We start from the raw sequence: 24912 nt of genomic DNA, 5'->3' as shown, positions 1-24912 counted from the left end.
GCCGGGTTCTGCCGCACCCGGGCACCCGGGCGGCTCGAACAGGGCTGTTTCTGGGGGTTTTTGTTGCCCGCTCTAAGCAGCGCTAATAGCGACCCGGGGCTCGGTCTTTGGGCTGCACCGGGGTGGAGTGAGGGGAGCAGCGGGGGTTGTTTAACGCTGTAATATTCTGGTTCTTGGGTATTGGGGACCGCTTCTGCCGCAGGCACCCAGGTAAAAGCCTTGAGAGGCAGCGGTGGTGGAAAGGAACTGCTGCCATTGAAGCTTCATCACGGTGACTGTGGCACACCGTCAGATCCCTGGTCTTTGGTTCATTTAAATTCTGAAGCTTGTAAGAGTTTAGAACCGAGCTCAAGTGAGATCCTACAGAACTGTTCGCTGTTCTGATAACCCAGCAGGGCCTTGGCTGTTGCAGCTTTCATAAAATAAAACTTCAGCAGCGGCGTCAACGTAAACTTACCGAGGCTGTCCCAGTGCAGCATGTCGCCGTGGACAATATAAGCAAATATGTCTGCTGACACTGTGCAGGAAAGGAGTGTAGTGGAGGAGCTTGTTTGCCTATTCGCAACCAATGCTGCTAAATATGCTTAAAGGTTCAGACAGGTAGCAGATAGCTCTTTCTGCTAGCTACAAATAAATCATAACTGAGTATGGCCCTTCAAAAGGTACTTTAATAACAGCAGACTTTTTTGGTCGCTTTTGATGTAGCCTGAAATTGAAGCTCCCTACTGGGGGAGGAGGAGTGTCTTTTTCTTGAGGCTTCAAGTAGTAAGACAGGGTTTGAATGGGAACGGGTGAGGTGAATGAGGTGAAGGGGAAAGCCAAACCTGTAGCAGGCACGTTCTCTGTAAAGCAGAGTAAGGATCCTCTGGGAAGTAAGGATTAAGGTCTTACCAATTTTCACCCGCAATATTGTCTTTTAACCAGACTTGCCTTCAGAAGTCTTTAAAAATGCTCTTTGGGGTGGGATGCTGCTTGATCGGAGTCAGAAACTCTCCTGCTGTCTTCAAACCCCACCTGTGGTGTTCCAGGAAAAGTTAGTGGCCACAAGTCTGTGTATGCAATGGCTGCAGCACCTCCCAGTCCAGAGCAGCTTTTAAAACTTAATTTATAGCTTGAGATGTAAAATCTTGACTGGCAACTTTGAGTAGAAAAACGTCCTCGGGCCTGTTGGTGAATGTCTGAAAACTGCCTGTGTTATCTGGAGCTGAGGACGTTCATGCAAAGGAGCTTCCCGTCCTTCCCCGCCGCTGCTTCCCCATTTCTTCTTGGAGGTTGAAGCAGGCGTTTTTCTGACAGCAAGAATTTAATACTCCCCTCATTTGAATTATGCTAATGTTAACTTTTTCTTCACTTTTTAAATAAACTAAGACTGCTTTTTCATTGTTTTAAGTTAATAGGACTAAATGGTGGCAGCGTAAGGTTGTTACCGTTAATAGGACTAAATGGTGGCAGCGTAAGATTGTTACCTCTTCTTGTATGGTGCAGGTTGAGGGTGCCGTAGTGTTTGTAAGCGGTTGTGATCTTGGTCTTGCCTGTGTCGTTAGAAATGCTCATTAGTTCGTTCTTCATTTGCTATGCAAATGACATGTCTAAATACCTTTATAGTGCTATTTAGCCTGTGGAGCGGTATATAATGCTCGATTCTTAATAAAACTCTTGTGACTGATGAATTTAACTACTTATTTGGCTATTTTGCTTTGTTTGCTTGTGTTAAGGAGAGCAAACATGAACTTTGTAAAGGGGAGCTCGATCATTAAAACAGTGCAATAGTGAAAGTACTAATTCCTTCAGCCTTTCAGCTTTAAGCTGTTGTGCTAGTGAGGTCCAGATAAACTCAAATTTGTTAGCAAATCATTTAACTACTTATTTGGCTATTTTGCTTTGTTTGCTTGTGTTAAGGAGAGCAAACATGAACTTTGTAAAGGGGAGCTCGATCATTAAAACAGTTAGTGCAATAGTGAAAGTACTAATTCCTTCAGCCTTTCAGCTTTAAGCTGTTGTGCTGGTGAGGTCCAGATAAACTCAAATTTGCTTAGCAAATCAGACAGTACTGTTTGTTTCTAGAGCAAAGCACATGTTGGGAAGGATGAGCTTGTTGGCTTTTTAAAGCCCTCTGTAATTGTCTCTGACTATTTCTGGTTGTTTTTAACCTCCTATAACTCTCGTGGGTCGAGTTTGAGTTGACTTAGTCAAAGAGTTAATCCCTGTTTTAAGAACAGTTACAGAGGACTCTCTGACCTCAAGTGACAGACTGTTGTACTTGATCAGTCCACTCTTAAGGAAATGTGAATGTCTCAGAACATGTAAATCAGGTTGAAGAGGACTTAAAGCCCCAAACCTCAGATTTTTGGGGGTGGAAAGATCAGGAGGAGGTAGAGTTGAAATTAAAGTGTATTGAGAACTGGACTGGGGAATAGGTGGGTTCTTTCGGATAGCCTAAAAGGAATCCTAATCTTAGACTGGCCCTAGCGAAGGACAAGTATGCTGTAGGACTGTTCATTTTCCCCAAAGAGAATTTTTGCTTTTCCCTTCCCCCTCCGCAGCCAGCACCATCAGCGAAGCTGTTGCACATTCCAGTAGTGATATCACATCGCTGGCTCTTGGTAGCTAAAACAGAAGGGAACGAGCCAATGGTGGCTGCTGCACCAGACAGCCGAATAGCTGCACGGATAAGCGTTTTACTAGCACAGCATGTACTGCGTGCAAAGCGCCCGGCCGGGGACGGCGGCAGGCTGGGTTTAAGACAGCTCTGAAAGAGAACTGGCTCTGCCTGTGCTTATTTGTAGTAAACACTCAAATAACCTGTGGGAGAACATAAAGGCAGCAGAGCAAACATGCAAAACAGACCTGCACAAGCGGCAGGACGGCAGGACTTGGCCACTTTTCCAGGGTTTAACAGCAGCTGGGGTAGTTCCAGGGCTGTAGAGGAAAAGCCTTGAGTTGCTGCTTATTTGACAGAACTTCTTCTGTAGTTGTTGTTCTCCTGTAAGTGCAACTGCTTAGCTTCCTTTTCCCTCTGTCTTCTGAGCAAATGAAGTGATTTTTTCTTTTCTTTTTATTCACTGCAAAACTATTGAAGTGACACGTTCAATGTAAGAATCTGTTCTTGGCTAATTTCTGGCAGCAGTTCAGAGCTGTCTTTTTGTACAGTGTGTACAAGTAATTCAACTACTTTTATGTATTTATTATAGCCAACTTCATTTAATTTGTATTTAAGAAGTACAGGTTATTTAGGCTTCTCTTTATGACTTCAACTGAAATCATAAAGTTGTCCTGGACACACTGTTTCTAGAAGAGAATCCTCTGGAGACGTTAATAGGTCTATATCTGTAGCTTCTGTCAGGAAGAACCTTTACGCGGTGTTATAAAGCGAGTGCTTAAGCGCTTAAGAATTGACTGAAGTCTATAGAGTGCTGTAAAATGCATTACATATCTGAGTTCCAGAAGAATTTTTTGTTTCTGTTCTCAAAGTTAAGGAACTCCTTCACAAATGGGAGATGGAACAAAATTCATGTAAGCACTGCTAATTGTAAAGTGACACTACATTTACAAGGAAACCAGCGATTAATGCTGATATACTTGGCTTGATGGAGAGAGAGACTTCAGGTTTTGAAACACTTCAGAAATGCCCAACACTGTTGTTGTCTCTTGCATTGAATGTTTGGGTTTTTTTGTTGTTGTTGACTTAAAGCAGCGGCTTTGGTGATAGTTTGACAAAGAGTCGATGAGAGGATGAGCGTAGAAGAGGCCAGAGATTTTCTTTTCAGCTGTAAGTAGGTGATAGCAATAAAAATTGTGTTCAAAACTGACATGCCGTACCCAAGTGCTGGATCGAGTTTCCAGGGTTTCACTGTCAGTGTGTTCTTGTGAGCTGTGTGGAGTAGCTGACTGCAGAAATAACACGCGTGTTTGAGTTACAGATGTTAACTATTAAGCCCTCTGGAGAAATGCGGGATCATGAAGCAGTAACATGTAGTCAGCCTAATGTCCGCTGCCCGCTGTTGACTCGGGTGTGCAGCCTCAGAAGATGATTGGCATACTCTTACAGGCCCCTCCTCCCCAGATCCAAAAATATCACAAATGCTTTGATTTTTTTTTTAAAGAAATGCCTCAGTAGCTGTAATTGGAGATAGCTTGAATAGCACATGTAGTTTTTAACATTGTCAGGGGGAGATGACTAGAGTCTTAAACCTCTGGTTTAGCACTGCTAGCTTGTTCTTCTAAAGGTTCATTTTCTTTGTGTGATCCGAACTGCTCTGATGTCTACAGCTACCAAATCAGTTTACTTCAACTCTCTTCTGTTCCTGGAGGACGTAGTGTTGAAAGCAGAGGCATTTTGTTGAACGTGGATCCTGCAGAGAAAGACACCTACCAAGCTTACTGTCCTGGTGACTGTTGCAGAAGAGTCCTGTCTTTCCTCTTCAGCACCTGAAGCTCCTTGGCACCCCGGCGGGGGCTGGTGACCAATGTGAATTTGATGTGGTTTATCTCTATCTCCCTGCAACTCGGTCAGTCTGAGAAAACACGAGGAGACCAAGGGCAGCAAAGAGCAGTAATTGTTCCTGTGCTGCTGGTAGATTTTCTTGCAGCAGCAGTGCAGGAGTGTGGTGCTGTAGGAATATGTATTTAGCTCAGAGCCTGTGCAAACGGGGAGGCAGGAGGAGGTGGGAGGTTCCTCTGGGTTTTCAGGTAAGTATATGAAATGGAGAAACTTCCTGCTGGGTAGGAGAAACCCGAAGAATAGAGTCAGTAAGGCTTGTCAAATGAAACTTAGGAGTTCTTCGAGTGTGTTTTGCTACTGCTTGTCGAATTCAGGCGGGGGGGTTAATTGTAACTGACCAAGTTTATACTACCACAGGGAAAACTTTGGTTGGAAGGGGCCTCTGGAGGTCACCTGGCCCAGTGCTTGCTCAGAGCTGGGAAGCTTTGGAATGTACCCAGTGGGCACTAATTGGCAGATCAGTGCTGATGGACTTCATCAAGTGTATTCATTTACACTTGCATAATTCTACTACCCTTCTCCACTCCAAACACGCAGCTGTCGGCCTTCCGGGCTTTGCCTTAGGTACGTGTCTTATGCCAAGCAACAGAACTGTAATAGATACCTTGTGAAGATTACCTTTGTGAAAGGGTGTTTTGGCTTAAAAAAGGCTTTGTCAGATCTGTCAGCGTAACTGTTTCTCTGCTCTGTCACTTTGGTCTGACTCAGCAGCACAAGTCCTAATGTAGGCATGTGAGTCCCTGCAGTGACTCAGCTTGGAGGCTTTAATCAGCAGCTGAAAAAACTGTTTGAAGCAAATGCTTTTTGTAATGCAGAGAAATGGGACGAGCGTCATCTGGAAAGAAGCAAGGCTGGGTTTCTGGTCCAGTAGCATTAAGAAGCCGTTATAATCTTGGCGTGGCAGTAATGACCCTGGAATTAGAGTTTTCTGGCTGAACTGCTGTAGCTTATGTTGGCTTTTACACAGATGCTTACAGGATTTGAGTGCTCTGCTGAGCCTTCAAAGTCAAACTTTCACACTGTTTTTCCTTTCTTTTAAGTGGTAAATACCTTCTCATCATTCAATATATAAGGATGAGTGTGGCAACCTGTACTAGTAATTCTTTGGTTTACATGACAACTGGAGGATGTTTTTTTTCCTCAGTGAAGCCAACCGTTGCCAACAAAATCTATGGCAGGAGCCAAATTTCTTCCATCTCCTGAGGGGCTTTCCTTTGCACAAGGAATTGAAGAGGTATTGTTCAGTTAAGCTTCATCCCTAAGTTTGACTGCTCCTGTAGCTCTTGCAAGAGGATTCTCAGCAGAACACCTGAAGTCATTCTCAGTATGAATTATTACCTTAATAAAGCCTTGCTTTGGTTTTAATGGACCAATTTTTATCAATAATTTGATTCCAAAGGTGTTAGCATTCAGAAATTGTTGGCATGGGGACTTTTTAATGTTTATGCCAAAGATGTGCTATATGCTAGGAGGCACGATCTCATAGCGGCTTTAAAATCCCACTTAGGCAATTTTTCTCTCTGGGGAGACTAAGGAAGAATAATGGAGAAGTCGATTGGTTTCATGTGGGCTTTTAGTGGTGTGAGTTTTGAGAATGTAGGCAAACAGTCTTCTAAAAAGTTATAAAAATGTGTTTTAACTCATTGATGCATTGCAATCCTGAAAGGTGTATCAGTATTGGGCTTACATGTATGTTTAATATGGACCTGGGAAGGCAGCTAATTGCTTCGTGCTGTGAAATGACCTTAGCAGATCATTGCAGCAACTTACTCGTGCCTGCTTAGTAGTGAGCAGAGTTACTTGCCTGGTACTGGCCTTGTCTCTCTTTCTGGCTCAGGATGATGGAGACACATCTAAACTCATGCTGCTGTTTCAATCCCGGTCCTTGTTTGTAGCTGGTCAGGTAGTGGCTTCATCGGCTGTCGCTAAACCGAGTTACAGACTTCCCTTGAGCCTGTCACCCTGCATAGCCACTCGCGTAGCTAAGAAATAAAAGCTAACGCTTCTGACACTTAGTACATGCTCCCTTTTGGCCTTTCTGCCAAGTTTTCCAATTGCTGCTGTTTTCCTCAGGACAGAGGAGTCCCTCTGAGCCGGGACTAGCAAGTGTTTTGCTTTTTAGTGAGCCTTACATCTGCCTGGTCTCTGAGGTGCCTGAGCAAAGCTTTACGTAGCTGTGATTGATTAAAGCAAGTCATCAAACATGTACAAATGGATTTCAAAATTTGTCCTGCAGAGCCAGGGTTACATGCTGTTATGTGTTCAGGATATAGAAATAAATCTTTATATACGCAGGCTGATAATTCTTAGATCTATTTAATGTATTATGTTAGCACTGAATTTAATATCTAATAATATAGTTGGCAGATCTGACTGGAGATGCAGAGCTTGGATGCTCAATAGGAGCACTATTGAAATGCAAGTACTGTCACTCTTTTCTGCGGAGCTGCTGTGAATAAAGTTCACTAATGCAGGGAGGTACTCGGCTACAAAAGGCCCTGACTTAAGGAACTGTGTGAGGTCAGGGGATTCCTAGAGCAGAAGTGATGTCCAGGCTCGGTCAGAACACTATTTTAAATGGAGCCAATCTTGCAAGTCTAAGTTTATTGTTCTCTTGAGTGAACTCTGTGCGGGTTTGGTGTAAACAGCAGATTCTCAAGTGTTCTTCACATTTGGAAACGGTGTTAAAACTCTTGTAGATTTGTGGAGCTGTTTGGTCTGCAGAGGTGTTGGGAAGAGATGGGTTGAAAGCTCTGCAGACTCAGGTTTTTAACACAGTACAAGCTTTTACCTCAGCAGTTTTTAATTCTGCCCTAGGGAAGGCGAATTGGACTGAAGAGGTTGAGGTAAGGGTGATGCCTGCTGAGCCTCTCTGTAACCAGTGGTCAGGAATGGCAATATACTGCTGAGGAAACACGGGTGCTTCAAAGGGACTTCCAGTAGCCTGTTCTAATTGACCAGTGGAAAAGGACAAGGTAGAGATTGTACTGTTCTGGGGTAAGCCAAGGGATGCTGAACTTGGAGGAAACCAGGTTCTTAGAAAACTAGGCTGTCTCTTGCAGCGGGAGGAATGAAGCGTAAGCAAGGGCCTGAAACATAGGTAGCTGGACTGGCTTTTGCTGTTTTTGGAAAAGCTGTGTTTCTTTTTCCACTGGTGGAGGAGGTGCCTCATTCTAATTCTGTCCTAATTCTTGTTGTTTTCCTTTCTTTTCCAACAACATATTCATGCTGTGCTGATATTCTAGTAGAACAGGGCAAGCTCCGGCCCTTGCCTAACAGTACTGCTCCCACACAGGCGTGCTTCTGCACCTGGGCAGACAGGGTTGAGTTTAGCTGCCTGAGCAGCTCTGGGGGTGAAAATATGGTTTTATGCCTGTTGTGAAGGGATGATGCTGGGATTGTGGTGTCTGGCCATACTGTCCAAATGCCTGCATATCCCTCTTGCGTTGCCATGTACTGAGATATTTGGAAGATGTGCAGTAAGCCTGTCCTCTTTCTTCAGCAAGTTGTTAGATGGGCTCACAGCACTGTGCCCCAGGCACCTGCGCTTGGGTGCCTGCAGCCTTTCCCCACCACGTGAATGGGTACCTGTACCTGTCGTGCCAGGAGGATGGTCAGGGTGGTGGCTTCTGGGGAGAGATAAGTGGTGAGCAGGCTGCAGGCACTGCCAGAACAGTTTTATCTGGTGTGCAGTCTGTTTGGTGTGGTCTCAGGAAAAAGGGGTACCCGGAGCAGCTGCAGGCTGCACAAATTGCTCCGGGTGAGCGGCTGTGGTATAGAAGGAAAAAGCCTTATTGCCCAGCTTCCTTGGAGTGCTGCAGGTAAGCTTGGAGACCTGGAGTTCTGGCTGGAACAACATCAGAACAATTTTGTAATTCTAGGGTGTGAGCTGATACTATCTTCATTTAAGGCAGGGCTTAGCTGGCTCTTACAGGAGAAAAACCTTTCCTAGGAGAGGTGCACTGCAAGGTGCTGTCCTAGTAGGACAGCATTTTGTAGAGGTTAAGGCGGCTGCCTAAATGCAGTAGCTAAAACTTTAGAGCAGTTAAAGAAACTTGCTGTAGTTAAGTTTCCATTGCCGCTTTACAGTCAAGAGCTTTTCTGTAAAAGCAAAACTTCTCAGAGCAACAATGAAAAGATGCAAAGTGAAAATCTGTGGCTTGAGTATCTTCTGTGCATCACTCACCTACGAACAGATGATTGCTTTCCCTAATCTGACAGTCCAGGTTACTCCAACAGTCTGATTTAGTGGGACTGTTTTGCGGGTATTCACACTGATAGAATTTGAGTTAATAGCTAATGATGAAGCCTGACTTGCAGATACAATGGATGAGCTAGATGTTTTGTACTGAAACACTACAAGTAAAGAATTTGTATGTGCCTGGCATCCTGCTGTCTGTTTTGTTTGGTGTGATTGGGCTTGCTGCAGTCTGTGGTGCCTACAGCATCTGCTGAGCTCACCGTGAAGTCATAATCCTGCATTTGTGACATTCACCCATTGCCATGGAAATGGAGTGTAATGTAACAAATTAGCATTCTAATGTCATTGAAGTATTGACACACGTGATGGACTGTGGAAAAAGTCAGTGGAAATCATCTGAAGAGATAAACGTGTGCGAGAGAAAATAGAAAGTCAAGTGCCAGAGAGACTGCTGCCCAGCGATGTGCTGTTACACAGCTGACGTGAAAAATCACTCTTCAGGGGCTAGTCGTATCTTTGGGGTTTCCCTGCAGTATAACGGTGTTCTTGATGCTCTGGAAATACAAAGCTTTAAACTACAAGGTGCTGAGTGTGCTCTGAGACCTTGCAGCATGGCCGAGAGTCTCTGGCTGTTTTCCAGACACCCGGAGCAGGGTCCGGGGTGTGCCCAGCTGAGTGGGGTTGTACAAGTTTGGAGGCAGCTGAACTGTCATGTGTCACTTAGCTATTTACATGACTAGCTGCCTGGTAATCCTGCCCATAGTGTTAAGTCACTTAATTGCTTTTTCCTCCTCCTTTTCTTAAAAACTACCTTTTAATTGGAGACTTAGCTTTCCAAAGGGAGGTAACAAACTTGTCTTTGTTAGGGATTCTGTTGTAATCTTCAGAATTAAGCTAGCAACTCTTACTCTTTTGTGTGGCTGTATCAGCTGTTAGCGTTGGGGTAGTAATATGAATACACTGACAAAACAGTGGCAGTTAAATAAATTTCCTGAGTTAAAATCTATATGTAGATGACATACCTTGCTACTGTAAGATCAGATACAAACCTCTAAAGCCTGTAGATTTTTTTGTCTTCTATCTTCTGAATTACCTGCTTTTCAGTTAAAAATAATAAATTCTTCCAATCTTGGCATGCAGTGCTGCTGGGAAGAGGGATGGAGAAGTGGGAGCAGTTGGGTAGTTCCTGTGATCTTCAATCTCTGCTTTTCTTTGGCATGTGATTTTTTTTTTTAAAATGAGGAAAGTGCTGTCAAATACCTTTAGAAACAGGTCAGCTATGCCTCTGAACCTCTGACTCGTGAGAAATGAACTCAGGAAAAAAATAATGGTTTAATACAGGCTTCACAGTGAGGCTGTCAGCAAGGTATAGTCCAGCTGCCATGTGTAGTGTTGTAAGTAGGTGTCTTGCCTTGGTTTTATTGAGGCCAGACCTTATAAAATGGGGTGCTTTGGAAAGGGACTAAAGGTAAACTTCTGTAAGGCTCAAGATCTTGCAGGACCTACTGTAATTTGATGGCTTCAATCCCACAGTCAGTTTTGAGGCTCTTTGCCTTTTTCTTAGTGGCGCTCAGCGTGACGTCGTCCCTTTTTCTTATAACTTCTGGCCACTTACTGTGCCCTAAGCAAGTTACTGAAAAAAGGCTTTCTAACCGGGCACTGGACTACTGCTTTTGCTGATGATGAGTTGTGGTTGGTGGCTGCTTTTTAGCTTCAGAGGTGCCAGTGAACATGCAACCCATCATGCTGCACCTTTTCAAGCCCGGTGGTGTTTCTGGGTGCAGCTGTTGCTTGCTGAGCTTCAAAACTGTTTCACAACTGTGGACAGCGTGGGGTCAGGGCTGTTTGCCAGGGACGTGCATCTCTAATAGAGTGTAAACGACCAGAGGAATTTGGGGTTTGGTGTTTTTTTTCTTTATCTATTGCTTTTCAGAAGAATGTCCTCTTGCTGTTTTGGCTAGGGAAGAGCATGCCTTCTTAGAAAGCAGATGCTATGGAGTCTGACTTTTTCACAATGCTTGATGTCTTTTTAGCTATTTTCGGGAAATCATAGAACTGAAAGTATTTTGTTTCCTTTCCTGTTAAAATATGAATTCTTCCAGTTGTTTCCTCTTTCCCTAGCAATGAAATGTTGGATATTTGTACATTGTATATGTCTGGGCTTGGCTTGGCCGTGGGCTTTCCTAGTAGGAGGGCAGTAAGGTCTGAAACTTCTCCAGCTGATCTTGGAAGAGCTCCAGAATGGCTGGAGGCAGTTGATAAGTCGGACTGAAACTTTTTGTAAGCAATGTGGCTGAGGAGTGCTCAAAGCCTGAAAGAGGGAGGGGTAAGGAGATAACGCTGCAAACTTTCACAGAACACTTCTTCCATCTGCCCTTAGCAGTTGGAAGAAAACAAAGATATTGGTGTCCAGCAGACTTCTGGAGAAGACTAAGTTGGTCTCAGGGTTAATTGGCGCTCTGATGCTGTGTATCATAGAATCATAGAATCATTAAGGTTGGAAGAGACCTCTAAGATCGAGTCCAACCGTCAACCCAACACCACCATGCCCACTAAACCATGTCCCTAAGCGCCTCATCTACACGTCTTTTAAATACATCCAGGGATGGTGACTCAACCATGATTGCTTCCTCCTTGTCCTGAGAAAGGCACAGATGTTAAATAATCTGTATCATAAATGGGAGAAAGGGACAGTTTGGAAAGATGCAAAAAGGAGTCGACGTGGTCAAAGCAGTGGGTTGTAGCTGGATGCAGCTGAGAAATTGATATCCTTCTGTACTCGGGTTACTGCTTGGCCCTGGTTGCCTTTTACTGTGCCAAATAGTGGAGTGTCACTTCCCTGACTAGGAGGCAAATACACGAGTAATCAAGTTTGAAGTACTACGTTAGTCAGATATGAAGCAGCAAAATAAGTAGGTCAGGTACTGAACACTTGCAGTAACCTGGCGGGACAAACATGACCTGTATGTTATGTACAGCTCTGCTTTTTGCAAGGTTTTTTATTATTGTTATAAAATCAAGGCCTCAGTTTGCCGTGAGTCCTGTTGGATTTTTGCCATGCATACACAGTGAACCTCCCAGTCTGGGGGGGGGGGGGGGGGGGGGGGGGGAAGTCAAGGTGTGATTTATGCCATGATGATGCAATGGAAATAATTTCTGCTGAAAACCAAAGTAGAATTTGGTTATGCACCTCTGGAGGACAGTGAAGCTGTTTGAGTAGAAGCCGTTCATATGGGTAATGTGCTCGATATTGTGAAGTTGGGTCCAGGTTCCTTTCAGAACAGTAAATCTACTCTTATGCTTCCTAGAAACTTCGTAACACTCTTGCCATAACACCCGTATCACGTGAACTAAGGTTAGGATCACACTCTAACTTGAGGCTTCTACTTCAGTGTTTGAGACCAGCTCTTGCAAATGAGTCTGTTTAATCTGGCTATTCGTGTGCACGGACTTCCTTGTCAGAAAGGACATGTGGGTAAAGGAGCAGAGAGTGACAAGAAATCTGAGGCAGATATTTTCTTTTCTCTTCACAGAAACCATGGCGAGTCCTGCGAAGGATAACTATCGAATGAAGAGTTACAAGAACAAAGCCCTAAATCCCGAGGAAATGCGTCGGAGAAGAGAAGAGGAAGGAATTCAACTGCGCAAACAGAAACGAGAGCAACAGGTAACTGTCATCTTGACTAGCTTGTGTACAGCCTTAACACAACCAGGATTGTGCTGCTGCCAAACTGGAATCTTCAAGGATCTGTGCATTAAGGTTTGTTGGCAGTCCTCTTATTTTTTCCTGTTCTAACTGAGATCTTGCTTTTCTCTTTTTCTGTGTACCTAGTACAGAGTGTGGCTCACATCAAGAGCTGTCCAAGCACTTTGTCCTTGGGGTACTAGAGGTTTTTGTTCACAGATCCTTGTTTTTAAGTTTTTTGGTGTTATTTTTTTAGGTTTTTTAATTAATTAGTGAATGGGGTTATTTCCTCAAGAAGCAGGAAGAGCAAGTGAAAGTATGGGCTGTGTGTATTTCTTAACTCTGAGCTGGTTGGTTTTTTTTGGCTTGGAGGTCTATGAAAGTAAGAGGTGATTCCCCGGTGATGTATGTGGCTCAAACTAAATGTTTGCTCTGTTAGTTCGTCACCTACAAGCTGCCTTCTCCCCAGTTTCCCTAACTTGTTAGGTCAAATTCTGCACTTGCCTGTACCAGTGTCTCAGTGATTTGGGCATTTGCATATCTGAGGGCAAGACTTAGCCTGTTTTATTATTGGGGTTTGTATGCCAAACTAGTCTTCAGAGTGCAGAGCTGTTATTAATGGCTACTTTTCTATTCAGGTTGCGTTTAGTCTAGCTGATGGTATCTTGTTTGAGGAACAAGAATGTCTGGTTATGAAGACTGTTCATCATTGCTTTCTAATAATGACTCCTGTGTTTTATTCCCTGCCAGCTCTTTAAAAGAAGAAATGTGGAGTTGATCAATGAAGATGCCTCCATGTTTGATAGTCTCCTTGTGGATTCCTATGTTAGTTCCACAACATGTGGGGTAAGGTGCCTTTCCTTGTTGCAGTCGTGCCTTCAGATAGATTTAATGCTGTGGACTGCCTAGAACTGACAATCCTCAGTGTTTTTGCTTTCATGCTTTTGAGAATGTTGCAAATGTTACTACAGTGAACTGGAAAAGTCTGCCAGGAAGTAAATAGTGTGCTGTAATCTCAAATTGTGAATCTTTGGATTGCTAGCTAAGCACAAAGTCACGGTAGGCTGTCATGACTGATTCCTTAAATGATCTTAGTGTGAAATGGAACCATTGTTCTGTCTCCTTCGCATCTTTTCAGGAGGGAGTGATCACAAGAGAGATGGTAGAGATGCTTTTCTCAGATGACCCTGACCTACAGCTAGCAACCACTCAGAAATTCAGGAAGTTACTCTCCAAAGGTAAAAATAACTCATCTTATCCCTGCCGTAGGATCTGACGTAGCCTTTCTTTTGCAAGCATTTGTGCACGTGTGTGGCTATACAGAAGCTTAGCAGCTTTGAGCTGGGGGAAAGTAAGTGATAAACTAGAAACCTGATAATCTAGTATATTGCTAATGATTTACAGTTGTATGAACTGTACTGAAAGTGATTCTGGAGAGTTGTCCTGCTGAGTTCAGTACAGCTTGAGAGCGTTCAACTCAGTAATAGTTCATGCTTGTTATTCCCCTGCATTAGACCTGTATACTGTTTTGACACTGCCTTGCTATTTCAGAGCCAAATCCTCCAATAGATGAAGTGATAAACACTCAGGGAGTGGTGGACAGATTTGTTGAATTCCTGAAAAGAAGTGAAAACTGCACGCTACAGGTAAAGGAGATTGTGTTATGAATTCTTCATGGCATGTAGCTGTTCAACCTTCACAGCTTAGGAATTTGAACCCACAGGTGCTATCAGGGAAAAGTGATGTCTTGAACCCAAAAGATGCAGGTTATATGATGGATGGGAGAAGAAAAAGGTAGCCTGTAATGCTTAGGCAAAAAAAGGAAATTATAAATTGCTCTAAATTCTTGGAAGAACACTGGCAAAAATAACATAGTTCAGCTGCAGCAGGAGAGAATTTGGCCTTCCTGGCTGATATTTCTGCTGGGAGCTAGTGGAGCCACAGAATAAATGTGTAGGAAAAACCTCCATTACTGGAGGCTTTTAAGTACAGGCTAAGAGTCTGTTAGAAATGGCTTAGGTAGTGCTGATCCTGCTGTGGGGCAGAGGGATGGACTAGATGGCTTCTTGAGATTCCTTCCAGCTTGGTAATAACTATAGTTACTTTGTAGGGGTTAAAGATACTTCCATACATGGAATTGGATCAGAGTTGATGGCTGCCTTCGTCTTTCTTCCTGCCCTGTGGCCCAAGGCCATGTATCATAGGGGCTTGCTTTCAAGAAGAACTAAATGGAAATCTCTCTTTTTAAACCCCCAGTTTCCCTAACTTGTTAGGTCAAATTCTGCACTTGCCTGTACCAGTGTCTCAGTGATTTGGGCATTTGCATATCTGAGGGCAAGACTTAGCCTGTTTTATTATTGGGGTTTGTATGCCAAACTAGTCTTCAGAGTGCAGAGCTGTTATTAATGGCTACTTTTCTATTCAGGTTGCGTTTAGTCTAGCTGATGGTATCTTGTTTGAGGAACAAGAATGTCTGGTTATGAAGACTGTTCATCATTGCTTTCTAATAATGACTCCTGTGTTTTATTCCCTGCCAGCTCTTTAAAAGAAGAAATGTGGAGTTGATCAATGAAGATGCCTCCATGTTTGATAGTCTCCTTGTGGATTCCTATGTTAGTTCCACAACATGTGGGGTAAGGTGCCTTTCCTTGTTGCAGTCGTGCCTTCAGATAGATTTAATGCTGTGGACTGCCTAGAACTGACAATCCTCAGTGTTTTTGCTTTCATGCTTTTGAGAATGTTGCAAATGTTACTACAGTGAACTGGAAAAGTCTGCCAGGAAGTAAATAGTGTGCTGTAATCTCAAATTGTGAATCTTTGGATTGCTAGCTAAGCACAAAGTCACGGTAGGCTGTCATGACTGATTCCTTAAATGATCTTAGTGTGAAATGGAACCATTGTTCTGTCTCCTTTGCATCTTTTCAGGAGGGAGTGATCACAAGAGAGATGGTAGAGATGCTTTTCTCAGATGACCCTGACCTACAGCTAGCAACCACTCAGAAATTCAGGAAGTTACTCTCCAAAGGTAAAAATAACTCATCTTATCCCTGCCGTAGGATCTGACGTAGCCTTTCTTTTGCAAGCATTTGTGCACGTGTGTGGCTATACAGAAGCTTAGCAGCTTTGAGCTGGGGGAAAGTAAGTGATAAACTAGAAACCTGATAATCTAGTATATTGCTAATGATTTACAGTTGTATGAACTGTACTGAAAGTGATTCTGGAGAGTTGTCCTGCCGAGTTCAGTACAGCTTGAGAGCATTCAACTCAGTAATAGTTCATGCTTGTTATTCCCCTGCATTAGACCTGTATACTGTTTTGACACTGCCTTGCTATTTCAGAGCCAAATCCTCCAATAGATGAAGTGATAAACACTCAGGGAGTGGTGGACAGATTTGTTGAATTCCTGAAAAGAAGTGAAAACTGCACGCTACAGGTAAAGGAGATTGTGTTATGAATTCTTCATGGCATGTAGCTGTTTAACCTTCGCAGCTTAGGAACTTGAACCCACAGGTGCTATCAGGGAAAAGTGATGTCTTGAACCCAAAAGATGCAGGTTATATGATGGATGGGAGAAGAAAAAGGTAGCCTGTAATGCTTAGGCAAAAAAAGGAAATTATAAATTGCTCTAAATTCTTGGAAGAACACTGGCAAAAATAACATAGTTCAGCTGCAGCAGGAGAGAATTTGGCCTTCCTGGCTGATATTTCTGCTGGGAGCTAGTGGAGCCACAGAATAAATGTGTAGGAAAAACCTCCATTACTGGAGGCTTTTAAGTACAGGCTAAGAGTCTGTTAGAAATGGCTTAGGTAGTGCTGATCCTGCTGTGGGGCAGAGGGATGGACTAGATGGCTTCTTGAGATTCCTTCCAGCTTGGTAATAACTATAGTTACTTTGTAGGGGTTAAAGATACTTCCATACATGGAATTGGATCAGAGTTGATGGCTGCCTTCGTCTTTCTTCCTGCCCTGTGGCCCAAGGCCATGTATCATAGGGGCTTGCTTTCAAGAAGAAATAAATGGAAATCTCTCTTTTTAAACCCAAAGATTGAGTGGCAAAAGCAGGGAACTTGCTGCTCAGCTTCACTTGAACTCAAGGCATCTTTGTGGTGTTAGCCAGACGAGAGGCTGGGCTAGAACTGGCTACTCTGCACTAGATATAGAAAACTTTCTACTCCACGTGTGTTTATGCACTATGTGTCTTCACTTTTCTTGCTGGAAAATGGTTCTATAGGTGAAATGATGTGGTGTGACTGATGGTGATGTCTTCACTTGCTAATCCTTTGAGAAGCTCTAGCCTCTGAGAAGGCATTTAGCAGATGTGGCTTTCTTACTGCTCAAGAAAATAAAATCCTTTCCTTTGAGTATTGAGGTGTTCTGTTGTGATATGCTTGCTTTCTCTCTTAACCTTTTTAGTAGAAGTTGAAAGAATTATAGCCAAAACTTAATGGCAAATATTTTGCTAAATCGGGATTATTTTATTCATACTCTTGTCATTTATTTGCTTGTTCCAGTTTGAAGCAGCGTGGGCACTGACGAATATTGCATCAGGAACTTCCCAACAAACAAAAATAGTAATCGAGGCTGGGGCAGTTCCTATATTTATAGAGCTATTAAACTCTGACTTTGAGGATGTTCAAGAACAGGTAAGGTTCACTTCTTTCTTTGGGGTTAGGGATAGAACCACAGCGGATTGCACATGATTAAAATGCAGTGTTTAAAATGAGTGACCAGTGTCTAACAACTGGCTTCAGACCACAAACTGAAGTATCATTTGCCTGGAATTACAGGAAAATGCTTTCTTAGCCCACTACCCTTTTCTTCCTCTGTTCAGAAACTGCGTGAATGCTAAAACTGTTGCTGTTTCCTTTCAGGCTGTCTGGGCATTGGGGAACATTGCTGGAGACAGCTCTGTGTGTAGAGACTATGTCCTTAACTGCGCTATTCTTCCTCCCTTATTAATGTGAGTAGCCATGAATACTTGCCAATACAGTTCTTGAAGTCCCATTGTACTACAGCAGAGCAATATTTGAGCTGGGTGAAAGATTCCCTAGCAATGTGTGGTGATGTTCACTGGGAATCAAACCATTGGTACCGGATAAACTGGCAGTTCAGACAAGTATCCGATAAAAAGAGTGGGACTTGGTAGATAACATGCCTTCTCACAAACCTTTACACTGCTCTGAATCTGAAGCGGGTGCTGTTGCAGTGTGCTTGTCTTTCTGAAGTCACAGGGCTTGCTGTTTCATTGTGTGTCCCTCCAGATGCCTGCTCTTTGTGCTTATGCGATGGATTTCAGGTGCTTGTCTGAGTGGGCTCCTCTGAGACTAAGGAAAGGGAGCAGGTCTCTGCACACCACCTTGCCTCTGCAGCTCTTAAGTGTGGGGCATACCCACCATAGTCAGATCTGTCTGTCAGGAGTGTGCTCTCCAGGACTGTTCACTGCTCTGGAAAGAATTCGTCTTTACTTTACCCTGTCCTTGGGAAACTGATGCTTTGTCACAAGTGACTTGGACTGTTATACTGCTACTTCTGTCAGTCACCCGTCAGCAGTGATTGCTGACTGAAGTCCCCAGCCCACAGGACTCGCTGTCCTCGTTAGAGTTGAGAGGCAGCAGTTTGTGTCAGTTGGTCTCTAGTGAGGACCGTCTGACCTCAGATAGGGGTGCGAGTGTCTGCCTGGGCTGAATTTGAACTTGGAGCTGCATTCGACTAACTTACCCTTCCTTCTGCAACTTGTCTAGTGTGGAACTTGCCTTCCTGACCCATGTCACTTGATGTTGTGAGGAATAATAGCTATTTATCATAAGAAGTAGTTGCATGTCACTTCTCTTTTTGCTTACTGAGAGGCTCAAGTGACAAGCAGCGTGGCTTGAGCTACAGCAAGTGGAATAGTGGTTTGACTTCCTTAAAATCATACTAGTTTTCCTTCTTTTGATTCCCTTGCTGGCTTCCACATCAAGGATTATAATTCATGGTAATTGTCTCTTTAGGCTCCTTACGAAGTCCACCAGGTTGACAATGACACGAAATGCTGTCTGGGCCTTGTCAAACTTGTGCAGAGGAAAGAGTCCACCACCTGAATTTGATAAGGTGAGAATAAATGCCTTGTTGGCAGACAGGTGATGGGGAAACACCCAGTTAAGATGTTTGTCTAAATTATTTTTGGCTGTTGGACTTCTGTAAGTCATTCCGGGAGGGAACAGGGTGAGGTTCTTCCTGCTGAGGTTGATCTTGCTGTTCAGCAGTTGTTTGAGCGCCTGTTTAATTTTCTGCCAACCTTTCTGCCTGGCTCTGTTGGCAGCCCATCCGCTGGACCCCTCAAGTAGGGGGGCAAGCCCAGGCTTCCCTGCGAGGTAGCATACACCGCGGGCTTCTCTGAACCCTGTATGAACTCTGGAAGCTTGAGACTTCACTCAAATTGTGACTAAAAACTTGATTCTGAGGCTTCTAAATGCTACAAGACTCCTGTAGCTACATGGGAGCTGCGGTAGCTTTCCTCTTTCCCTTTCCTGGTGTGCTACTGGCACTAACAAAAGGTTCTGCTGGCCTTTCAGGTGTCTCATCCTTCTTTGGTAGAACAAAAATGTTTTAAGATCCACGTGTTTCACTTCTTTTAAATGAAAGCTCGTGTGTCAAAGCTGGGAAGCCTGTGGTGAGGGATGAAATCTGAATTGAGTGTGAATGTAAAACCACTTATAAACGATTGAAGTATTCAGGGGTGTAACTGTTGGTGGTTGCTGCTCTGAATACTGAGCTATTTGGGGTTATTAAGAGTAAGAAGTGGAGCAGTGGTCTTACATAAGAAATGCAAGGAGCTTCCAAATGGTAGCATGCACAGCAGCACTTGTCTCGGGAGTCTAGACTTGGTCCAAGAGGAAGGGATGTAATTTTAGTAATAAAGCTGTTGAGGTAACTGTAGACTCCGTGATTATGAGGTATGTGAACCAGCAAGGAAGCTGCTGACTTTGGGGAAGGAAACTGGACATTCAAGACCTGTTATCTTGCCAGTCAGCATAGCCACGTGGTGTTTGCATGCAGATGTGGTGGTCCTTGACAGAACGTGACTAACCTCCTGGGGTGGTGGCTGTTGTTGTAGGTATCTCCCTGCCTGCCAGTGTTGTCCCGATTATTATTCAACAGTGACTCTGACTTGCTGGCAGATGCGTGTTGGGCTCTTTCCTACTTATCAGATGGCCCCAATGAGAAAATTCAAGCAGTTATTGACTCGGGAGTGTGTCGGCGGCTGGTGGAGCTGTTAATGTAAGTATCTTGTCTCGCTGCTTCGGCCCAGTGAGACTGGGAAGCATGTGACTGAACATGAGTTTGTGTCAAAACTCATCACAGCGCTCTTGCCACCTCTCGTGGGCACAGGATCCAGGTGATGGGTACCCTCGATGACTTTAGAGCAGTTACGTAGGAGGATCTGAAGCAGGTGGAGAGCTGCAGTTGACTGGCTTTTCTTTCTGAGAGAAGCTTGAGTATTTTCTAGAGCTGGAATGCTAGTTAATACTGTACGCTAGGAAGAACTTACTAAAGAGAGATTGGACTGACACTTTTAGTCTGTGAAAGGAGAGCGGACTGCAGAGTGTCTTGTGCTCTCAAACTTCAAATGCGCGTGTGGAAGCCTAGTTACTAGGCAAACCAAAGATGGCAATAGTGTCTAGCGAAAGTCAGCTTGGCTTTGTTTCTCTGATATCTATGTGGAAACTTGGACAAAAATGTCTGCTGTTTGCAGTTTGAATGGGCCTCTTCCCTTTAATGTCTTCAGGGTCGGTAGAACTGCAAGATACTTGCTTCCAAAATCATCCTGAAAAATGCTGGGTGTTCTCATTGGGTTAAAAACATCTTTGTTCAGGAAGGCGATGTAAAAGGTGAGATCTGTAATTAAGCTGAAGACGATGGAGTTAGGATGTTAAGGATGAAAACGTGCCTGTATTGCAAGTTTGTCTTCAGTCTCTGCTTATTCAGTGGCAATATGGTCAACTTACTGTACGTTTCTATATGCTAGGGGATGGAATTCTAGGTAAATCGTGCAGATGAGATTCTGGGGAGAGAGTCTTCCGGATATGCAGGTGCACGTGATCTGACAGATTTGGTTTTGTCCTTGCACCATTCTTCCTGCAGGCACAATGACTACAAAGTGGCCTCCCCAGCTCTGCGAGCAGTTGGCAACATCGTGACAGGGGATGACATCCAGACCCAGGTGAGGGGAAATCACTGTCTTGCGGGGAAAGGCAGCGCCCCTATAGCGTGTTCCCTGTGTGAAAATGGAAAGTATTTCGCTCTGTACCCGATACTGGTGATCTCACTTCTGCTTTCGCTTTCTCAAAAGGTGATTCTGAACTGTTCAGCCTTGCCTTGCCTCCTTCATTTATTAAGTAGTCCCAAGGAGTCAATCAGGAAAGAAGCCTGCTGGACTATATCTAACATCACAGCAGGAAACAGAGCACAAATACAGGTACGGTCTTCTCCAGCCCACCTGTAACGATCCTAGATTCCAAGCTCAGCATTAAGGATTTGCAACTTTTTTTCCTTATCCGACACGTAGAGGCTGTTTTTGTTCACATCTCTTATTCTGCAGTAATTGGCAAATTTGCTGCTCCCAGCCATCTGCCAAACAAGAGCTAAAAAAAGCTTGCTAACTGTACCAACGAAGACTAGGCTGAAATGAGTCCCACAGGTTGGATCCTCGGAATAAGAGGAGATACAGCCCCTATTTCTGCATGCTCGATTAGAGATACCCCTTTGAAAAGCTGGAGCTTGTTGAGTTTTCATTATCCTTTTAATGACCTACACACAAAGGCAGATAAGTCGTGAAAGCATTCCTACAATATTGGTGCAGTAATAGGGACTGTCTACTCTGCTAGTTACGGAATTGAATCTCGTGTTAATAGGATTTGGCTGAGGAATAAAATGGAGGAATCGCTGAAGGGTATAGCTTGGAAAGTTCTTTTGCATTGGAAAATGGAGGTAGAGGTTTCTTTCAGGTGCTTAATAGCCTTTTAGAAACCGTGTTGCCAATTCAAATGCTTCTTACTACTCTCTCTCCCCAGGCAGTCATAGATGCAAACATTTTCCCGGTACTGATAGAAATCTTGCAGAAAGCAGAATTCCGCACGAGGAAAGAGGCAGCATGGGCTATTACAAATGCAACGTCAGGAGGAACTCCCGAACAGATCAGGTACTCCCTGTGGCTCCTCCTAGGGGAAATCTGTCTGAATGCCTGGTAGCTTTGTCTTTACGGGAACTGCAAGACAAGTAGCGAGGGGGTAATTTGGAGAACCTCCGGGAGAGTACCCGAGACACAGGCAAAGCTGTAGCGGGACCGTGTACTGTGCTGTAAATTGTAGCTTCCTTCTGAATAAGGATAAGCTAGTCCAAACCACTTCCCCCTCCCAGCCCTTTAGACAGCTTAGGCTAGGCTGAATGTCCAAACTTGATGACAGATTGAATTCCAGCGTGGACTTAATTTGAGCAGCACCTGGATTTCAAAGGGAGTTAGCAGGTTTCTTAAGAGGGGGTATTATTATGCAAATAAGTGGATAAAAATTAACCTTGCAGAGCAGTAAAAAAATATATTTTAAGGTAACTTTTTTTGTATTTTAGTTTGACTCATTTCCCTTGCTCTTTCTAACTGAGCAAAGGCGATGCTTGCTAGATCCTGAACAAGAAGTGTGTGTTGTCGGTGCTCTCTCTTCAGATACTTGGTAAACTTGGGTTGCATCAAGCCTCTTTGTGACCTGCTGACTGTCATGGACTCCAAGATTGTTCAGGTGGCGCTGAACGGCCTGGAGAACATACTGAGGCTTGGAGAGCAGGAAGCCAACCAGAGTGGGACAGGCATCAACCCGTACTGTAGCCTGATTGAGGAGGCCTATGGTAGGTGGTGGCTGGTGGCCTCGGTGCTATTGACTTCAACACCACAGGATGTATCGAAAGGTGTCTGCTAGTTTTGTTGGTCGCTTTTCTGCTGTGTTAAGGGATTTAGTATGTTCTAAAGCAGCCAATATTTGTTCCGATAGTCTGTCTCTTCAGACTCTTGTGACTGGGCGTAGGACAAAACACTTGAAGTAGAAACTTATCATACTTCTGATCCAAGCTTCCTGGAGCTGGAGGCCGAGCTGATAACTGTGGCTCGCACCAGTTGGGAGTATTAATCGGAAATAAGCTGAGCTAAGTAAAAAGTGACACTTCTGGGTCTGATTGCTCTAACTGTACCCAGCTGTACTCTGTAGATGTATAGTGGGAATCCAGAGAGACTTAGCTTTTCCCTGGAGCGACTTAATTTGGTGGTTTTTTTTGTCCTGCTCTTAATGCTTTGAAGAGCAGTTCCTATTTTGGTCTGAAACTCCCTCTATACTGCCAGTGTCTGCTTTGCCCTCTCGCTGACTGTTACATTGTGTGTCCTGATTCTCCCAGTAAGAATAATTCTTGAAATTCTTGGGAGTTTATTGTGCTTGGATGCTTTCTGTTCAGCAGCGGATTTAATTAGGACAGCTAAAGCAGTTGCTGCCCTTCTGCTGGAGGCTACGGGGACGGGCCCTGCTTCCTTCCCCTCCCTATCCCCTGCAACTACCAAACTGTTCACAGCCAGTTGTTTTAATTTCGCCGAAATCTGGTTTAGTCTCCAGCAGAGAGCTGGGAGCGCGTCTGCTTTAGCTGTGTCAGCTAAACCTGCTATTGAAAAGACGTTGATGCTGCCTGATACAGAAGAAATCCACCAGCAGCTCTGGAATAGTGTTTTAGATGTCAGTGCTGCTCAGAAAATGCAAATCTAACACAGACAAGGGTCTTGGCGGTGAACAGGGGCAAGGGTGGAGGATGGATGTGGGACAGTGTGAATTATCAGGATCTCCTTGTTTCATCGCGTTCCACTTTTTTCCCCTCCAAGGTTTGGATAAGATAGAGTTCCTACAGAGCCACGAGAACCAAGAGATCTACCAGAAGGCCTTCGACCTGATTGAGCACTACTTTGGAGTAGAGGATGACTCTGCTCTAGCTCCCCAGGTAGATGAGAACCAGCAGCAATTCATCTTCCAGCAACCTGAAGCCCCCATGGAAGGTTTCCAGCTATAATGTTCCCCAGGGGGGGAAAAGAACACCACAAACTTGCCGGAAAGCAACTGGGAGCAGCTGATCGTCCCATCCCCTCCTTGCAAACGGAAGGCTAAACACCCACTCCACCTGTTAGGAAACGATTCTTCCTTCAAACAGCTAGAAACAGCGCTTTGTCCTCACGGAGAGAAGGGGATGTTCTTACACTCTTTTTCTTTTTGCTGCTGCGTACATGTCTTTAAAGCAGGCGTCTGGGTGGAGGAAGGACACTGAGGTAACAGATTGCACCTCTCGGGGTTTTTTTTTTTTTTCCTCTTTGTGGTGATCTCTCCCAAACGTCATTTTTGACCTCGGGTACTTAATTGAGATTTCAGCATTGGGTAAGGTGAGAACACAAATAGAAAGTAAGCATTCTGACAGCAGTAATTCTGGAAACCTGGGTTGATCTATTTAATTTTTTTTTGCACATGTTACTCTTTATTAAAGACTCTAATTTGCCAAGAGCAAAGTTTAGCCCTGGCCTTTCTGCGACCCTCCTTCAGTGGACAGTCCTGTTGAACCTGGGCCAAGTTCCCCTGAAATACTGTAAATGGACAGAGAAATGGGAAGCTCTCCCGCTCCTGGGAAGATTTTTCTGGGGGGAAGGATTCTTCCCTTTGTCTAGATTTTTTTTGGGGGTTTTTTTTTTTTTTGAAGAACTGCTAGTGGTATTTACAAGGAAAAAAAAAAAAGGAAAAAAAAAAAGGCAACAAGACCCCAAAGATGGTAACTACGCAGCCTGGGTGGTTTTTGAAAGAGGAAGCACGGCTGCCGTTGCACAGGCTTTGTTTGCATTGCTACTGACTGCAGTCACGGAACTGTTGAAATGGTGAAACCCATCCTCATCTTTACTTGAAATGTTTGTTGGGTTTTTTTTTTCTTTCCATGAGAACGTGTTTTGAGTGCTTGGGTGGGTTGGTTGGTGTTTTTTTTTTTTTTTCCTGACTTGGGTTGGGGTGGATCATTTTATGGGTTGGAGGAAGAGGACGTAGCTCCACGTGACAGCGGTGTTGTGTGCGGTGTTAACTTCGGTAGCAACAGGCCTGAGTTTTCGGGTTTACCTCCTCCTCACAGTTGGATCATTTACATTTTACTTCCAAAAAAAAAAAAAAAGTCAAATCTCTGTATTTTTTATACTATATATAGGTAGATATTTGTCTAATTGGGCTGCAGAGAAAAATATATATGGAATTTCTGTAATTAATGTAAATAGAGCACTGTGAGGCAGGATATACTATATATAGGTAGATATTTGTCTAATTGGGCTGCAGAGAAAAATATATATGGAATTTCTGTAATTAATGTAAATAGAGCACTGTGAGGCAGGCACCCCTGGAACCGAGGGCCCCAGCTCACTGGCGGGTTGCCCTGCTGCTTCTCCTCCGGTCACTCACGTACTGCGGGCGAGCGCGCGGGGCTGGCTGCGGCTCCC

The 24912-nt window shown here is 44.1% G+C and overlaps 1 protein-coding gene across 2 annotated transcripts; it reads left to right on the top strand.

Annotated features, from left to right (window-relative positions):
- The first annotated feature begins 4944 nt into the window (after positions 1-4944).
- KPNA6 (karyopherin subunit alpha 6) lies at positions 4945-24710 on the top strand. Of its 2 annotated transcripts, none has more exons than XM_009284775.2 (14): positions 4945-5065; positions 12236-12369; positions 13138-13233; positions 13526-13625; positions 13939-14033; positions 16898-17029; positions 17258-17346; positions 18377-18476; positions 19483-19646; positions 20511-20589; positions 20719-20844; positions 21440-21567; positions 22087-22265; positions 23278-24710. In XM_009284775.2, exons 1-14 carry the CDS (start codon positions 4969-4971, stop codon positions 23460-23462), a joined length of 1704 nt encoding a protein of 567 aa, XP_009283050.2. In that variant the 5' UTR covers positions 4945-4968; the 3' UTR covers positions 23463-24710. The 2 variants fall into 2 exon arrangements, with proteins under 2 accessions (XP_009283050.2, XP_019329089.1); XM_019473544.1 differs by lacking the exon at positions 4945-5065 and adding an exon at positions 8303-8322 and having other exon boundaries at positions 23278-23949.
- The last annotated feature ends 202 nt before the right edge of the window (positions 24711-24912 follow it).

The sequence above is a fragment of the Aptenodytes forsteri genome, unplaced genomic scaffold (genome assembly GCF_000699145.1).
Source record: "Aptenodytes forsteri isolate BGI_AS27 unplaced genomic scaffold, ASM69914v1 Scaffold7, whole genome shotgun sequence".
NCBI classification, from domain to species: domain Eukaryota; kingdom Metazoa; phylum Chordata; class Aves; order Sphenisciformes; family Spheniscidae; genus Aptenodytes; species Aptenodytes forsteri.
The sequence above is the reverse complement of the archived record's forward strand: the minus strand, read 5'-3'. Positions and strand labels throughout refer to the sequence as shown.

Excerpts from the sequence above, each read along its gene's own strand:
- KPNA6 (XM_009284775.2), top strand. The coding sequence starts at position 4,969 with ATGGACTTCATCAAGTGTATTCATTTACACTTGCATAATTCTACTACC. Across the intron at positions 14,034-16,897 it reads GTGAAAACTGCACGCTACAG|TTTGAAGCAGCGTGGGCACT; the intron begins GTAAAGGAGATT and ends TGCTTGTTCCAG. Across the intron at positions 20,845-21,439 it reads GAAACAGAGCACAAATACAG|GCAGTCATAGATGCAAACAT; the intron begins GTACGGTCTTCT and ends CTCTCTCCCCAG.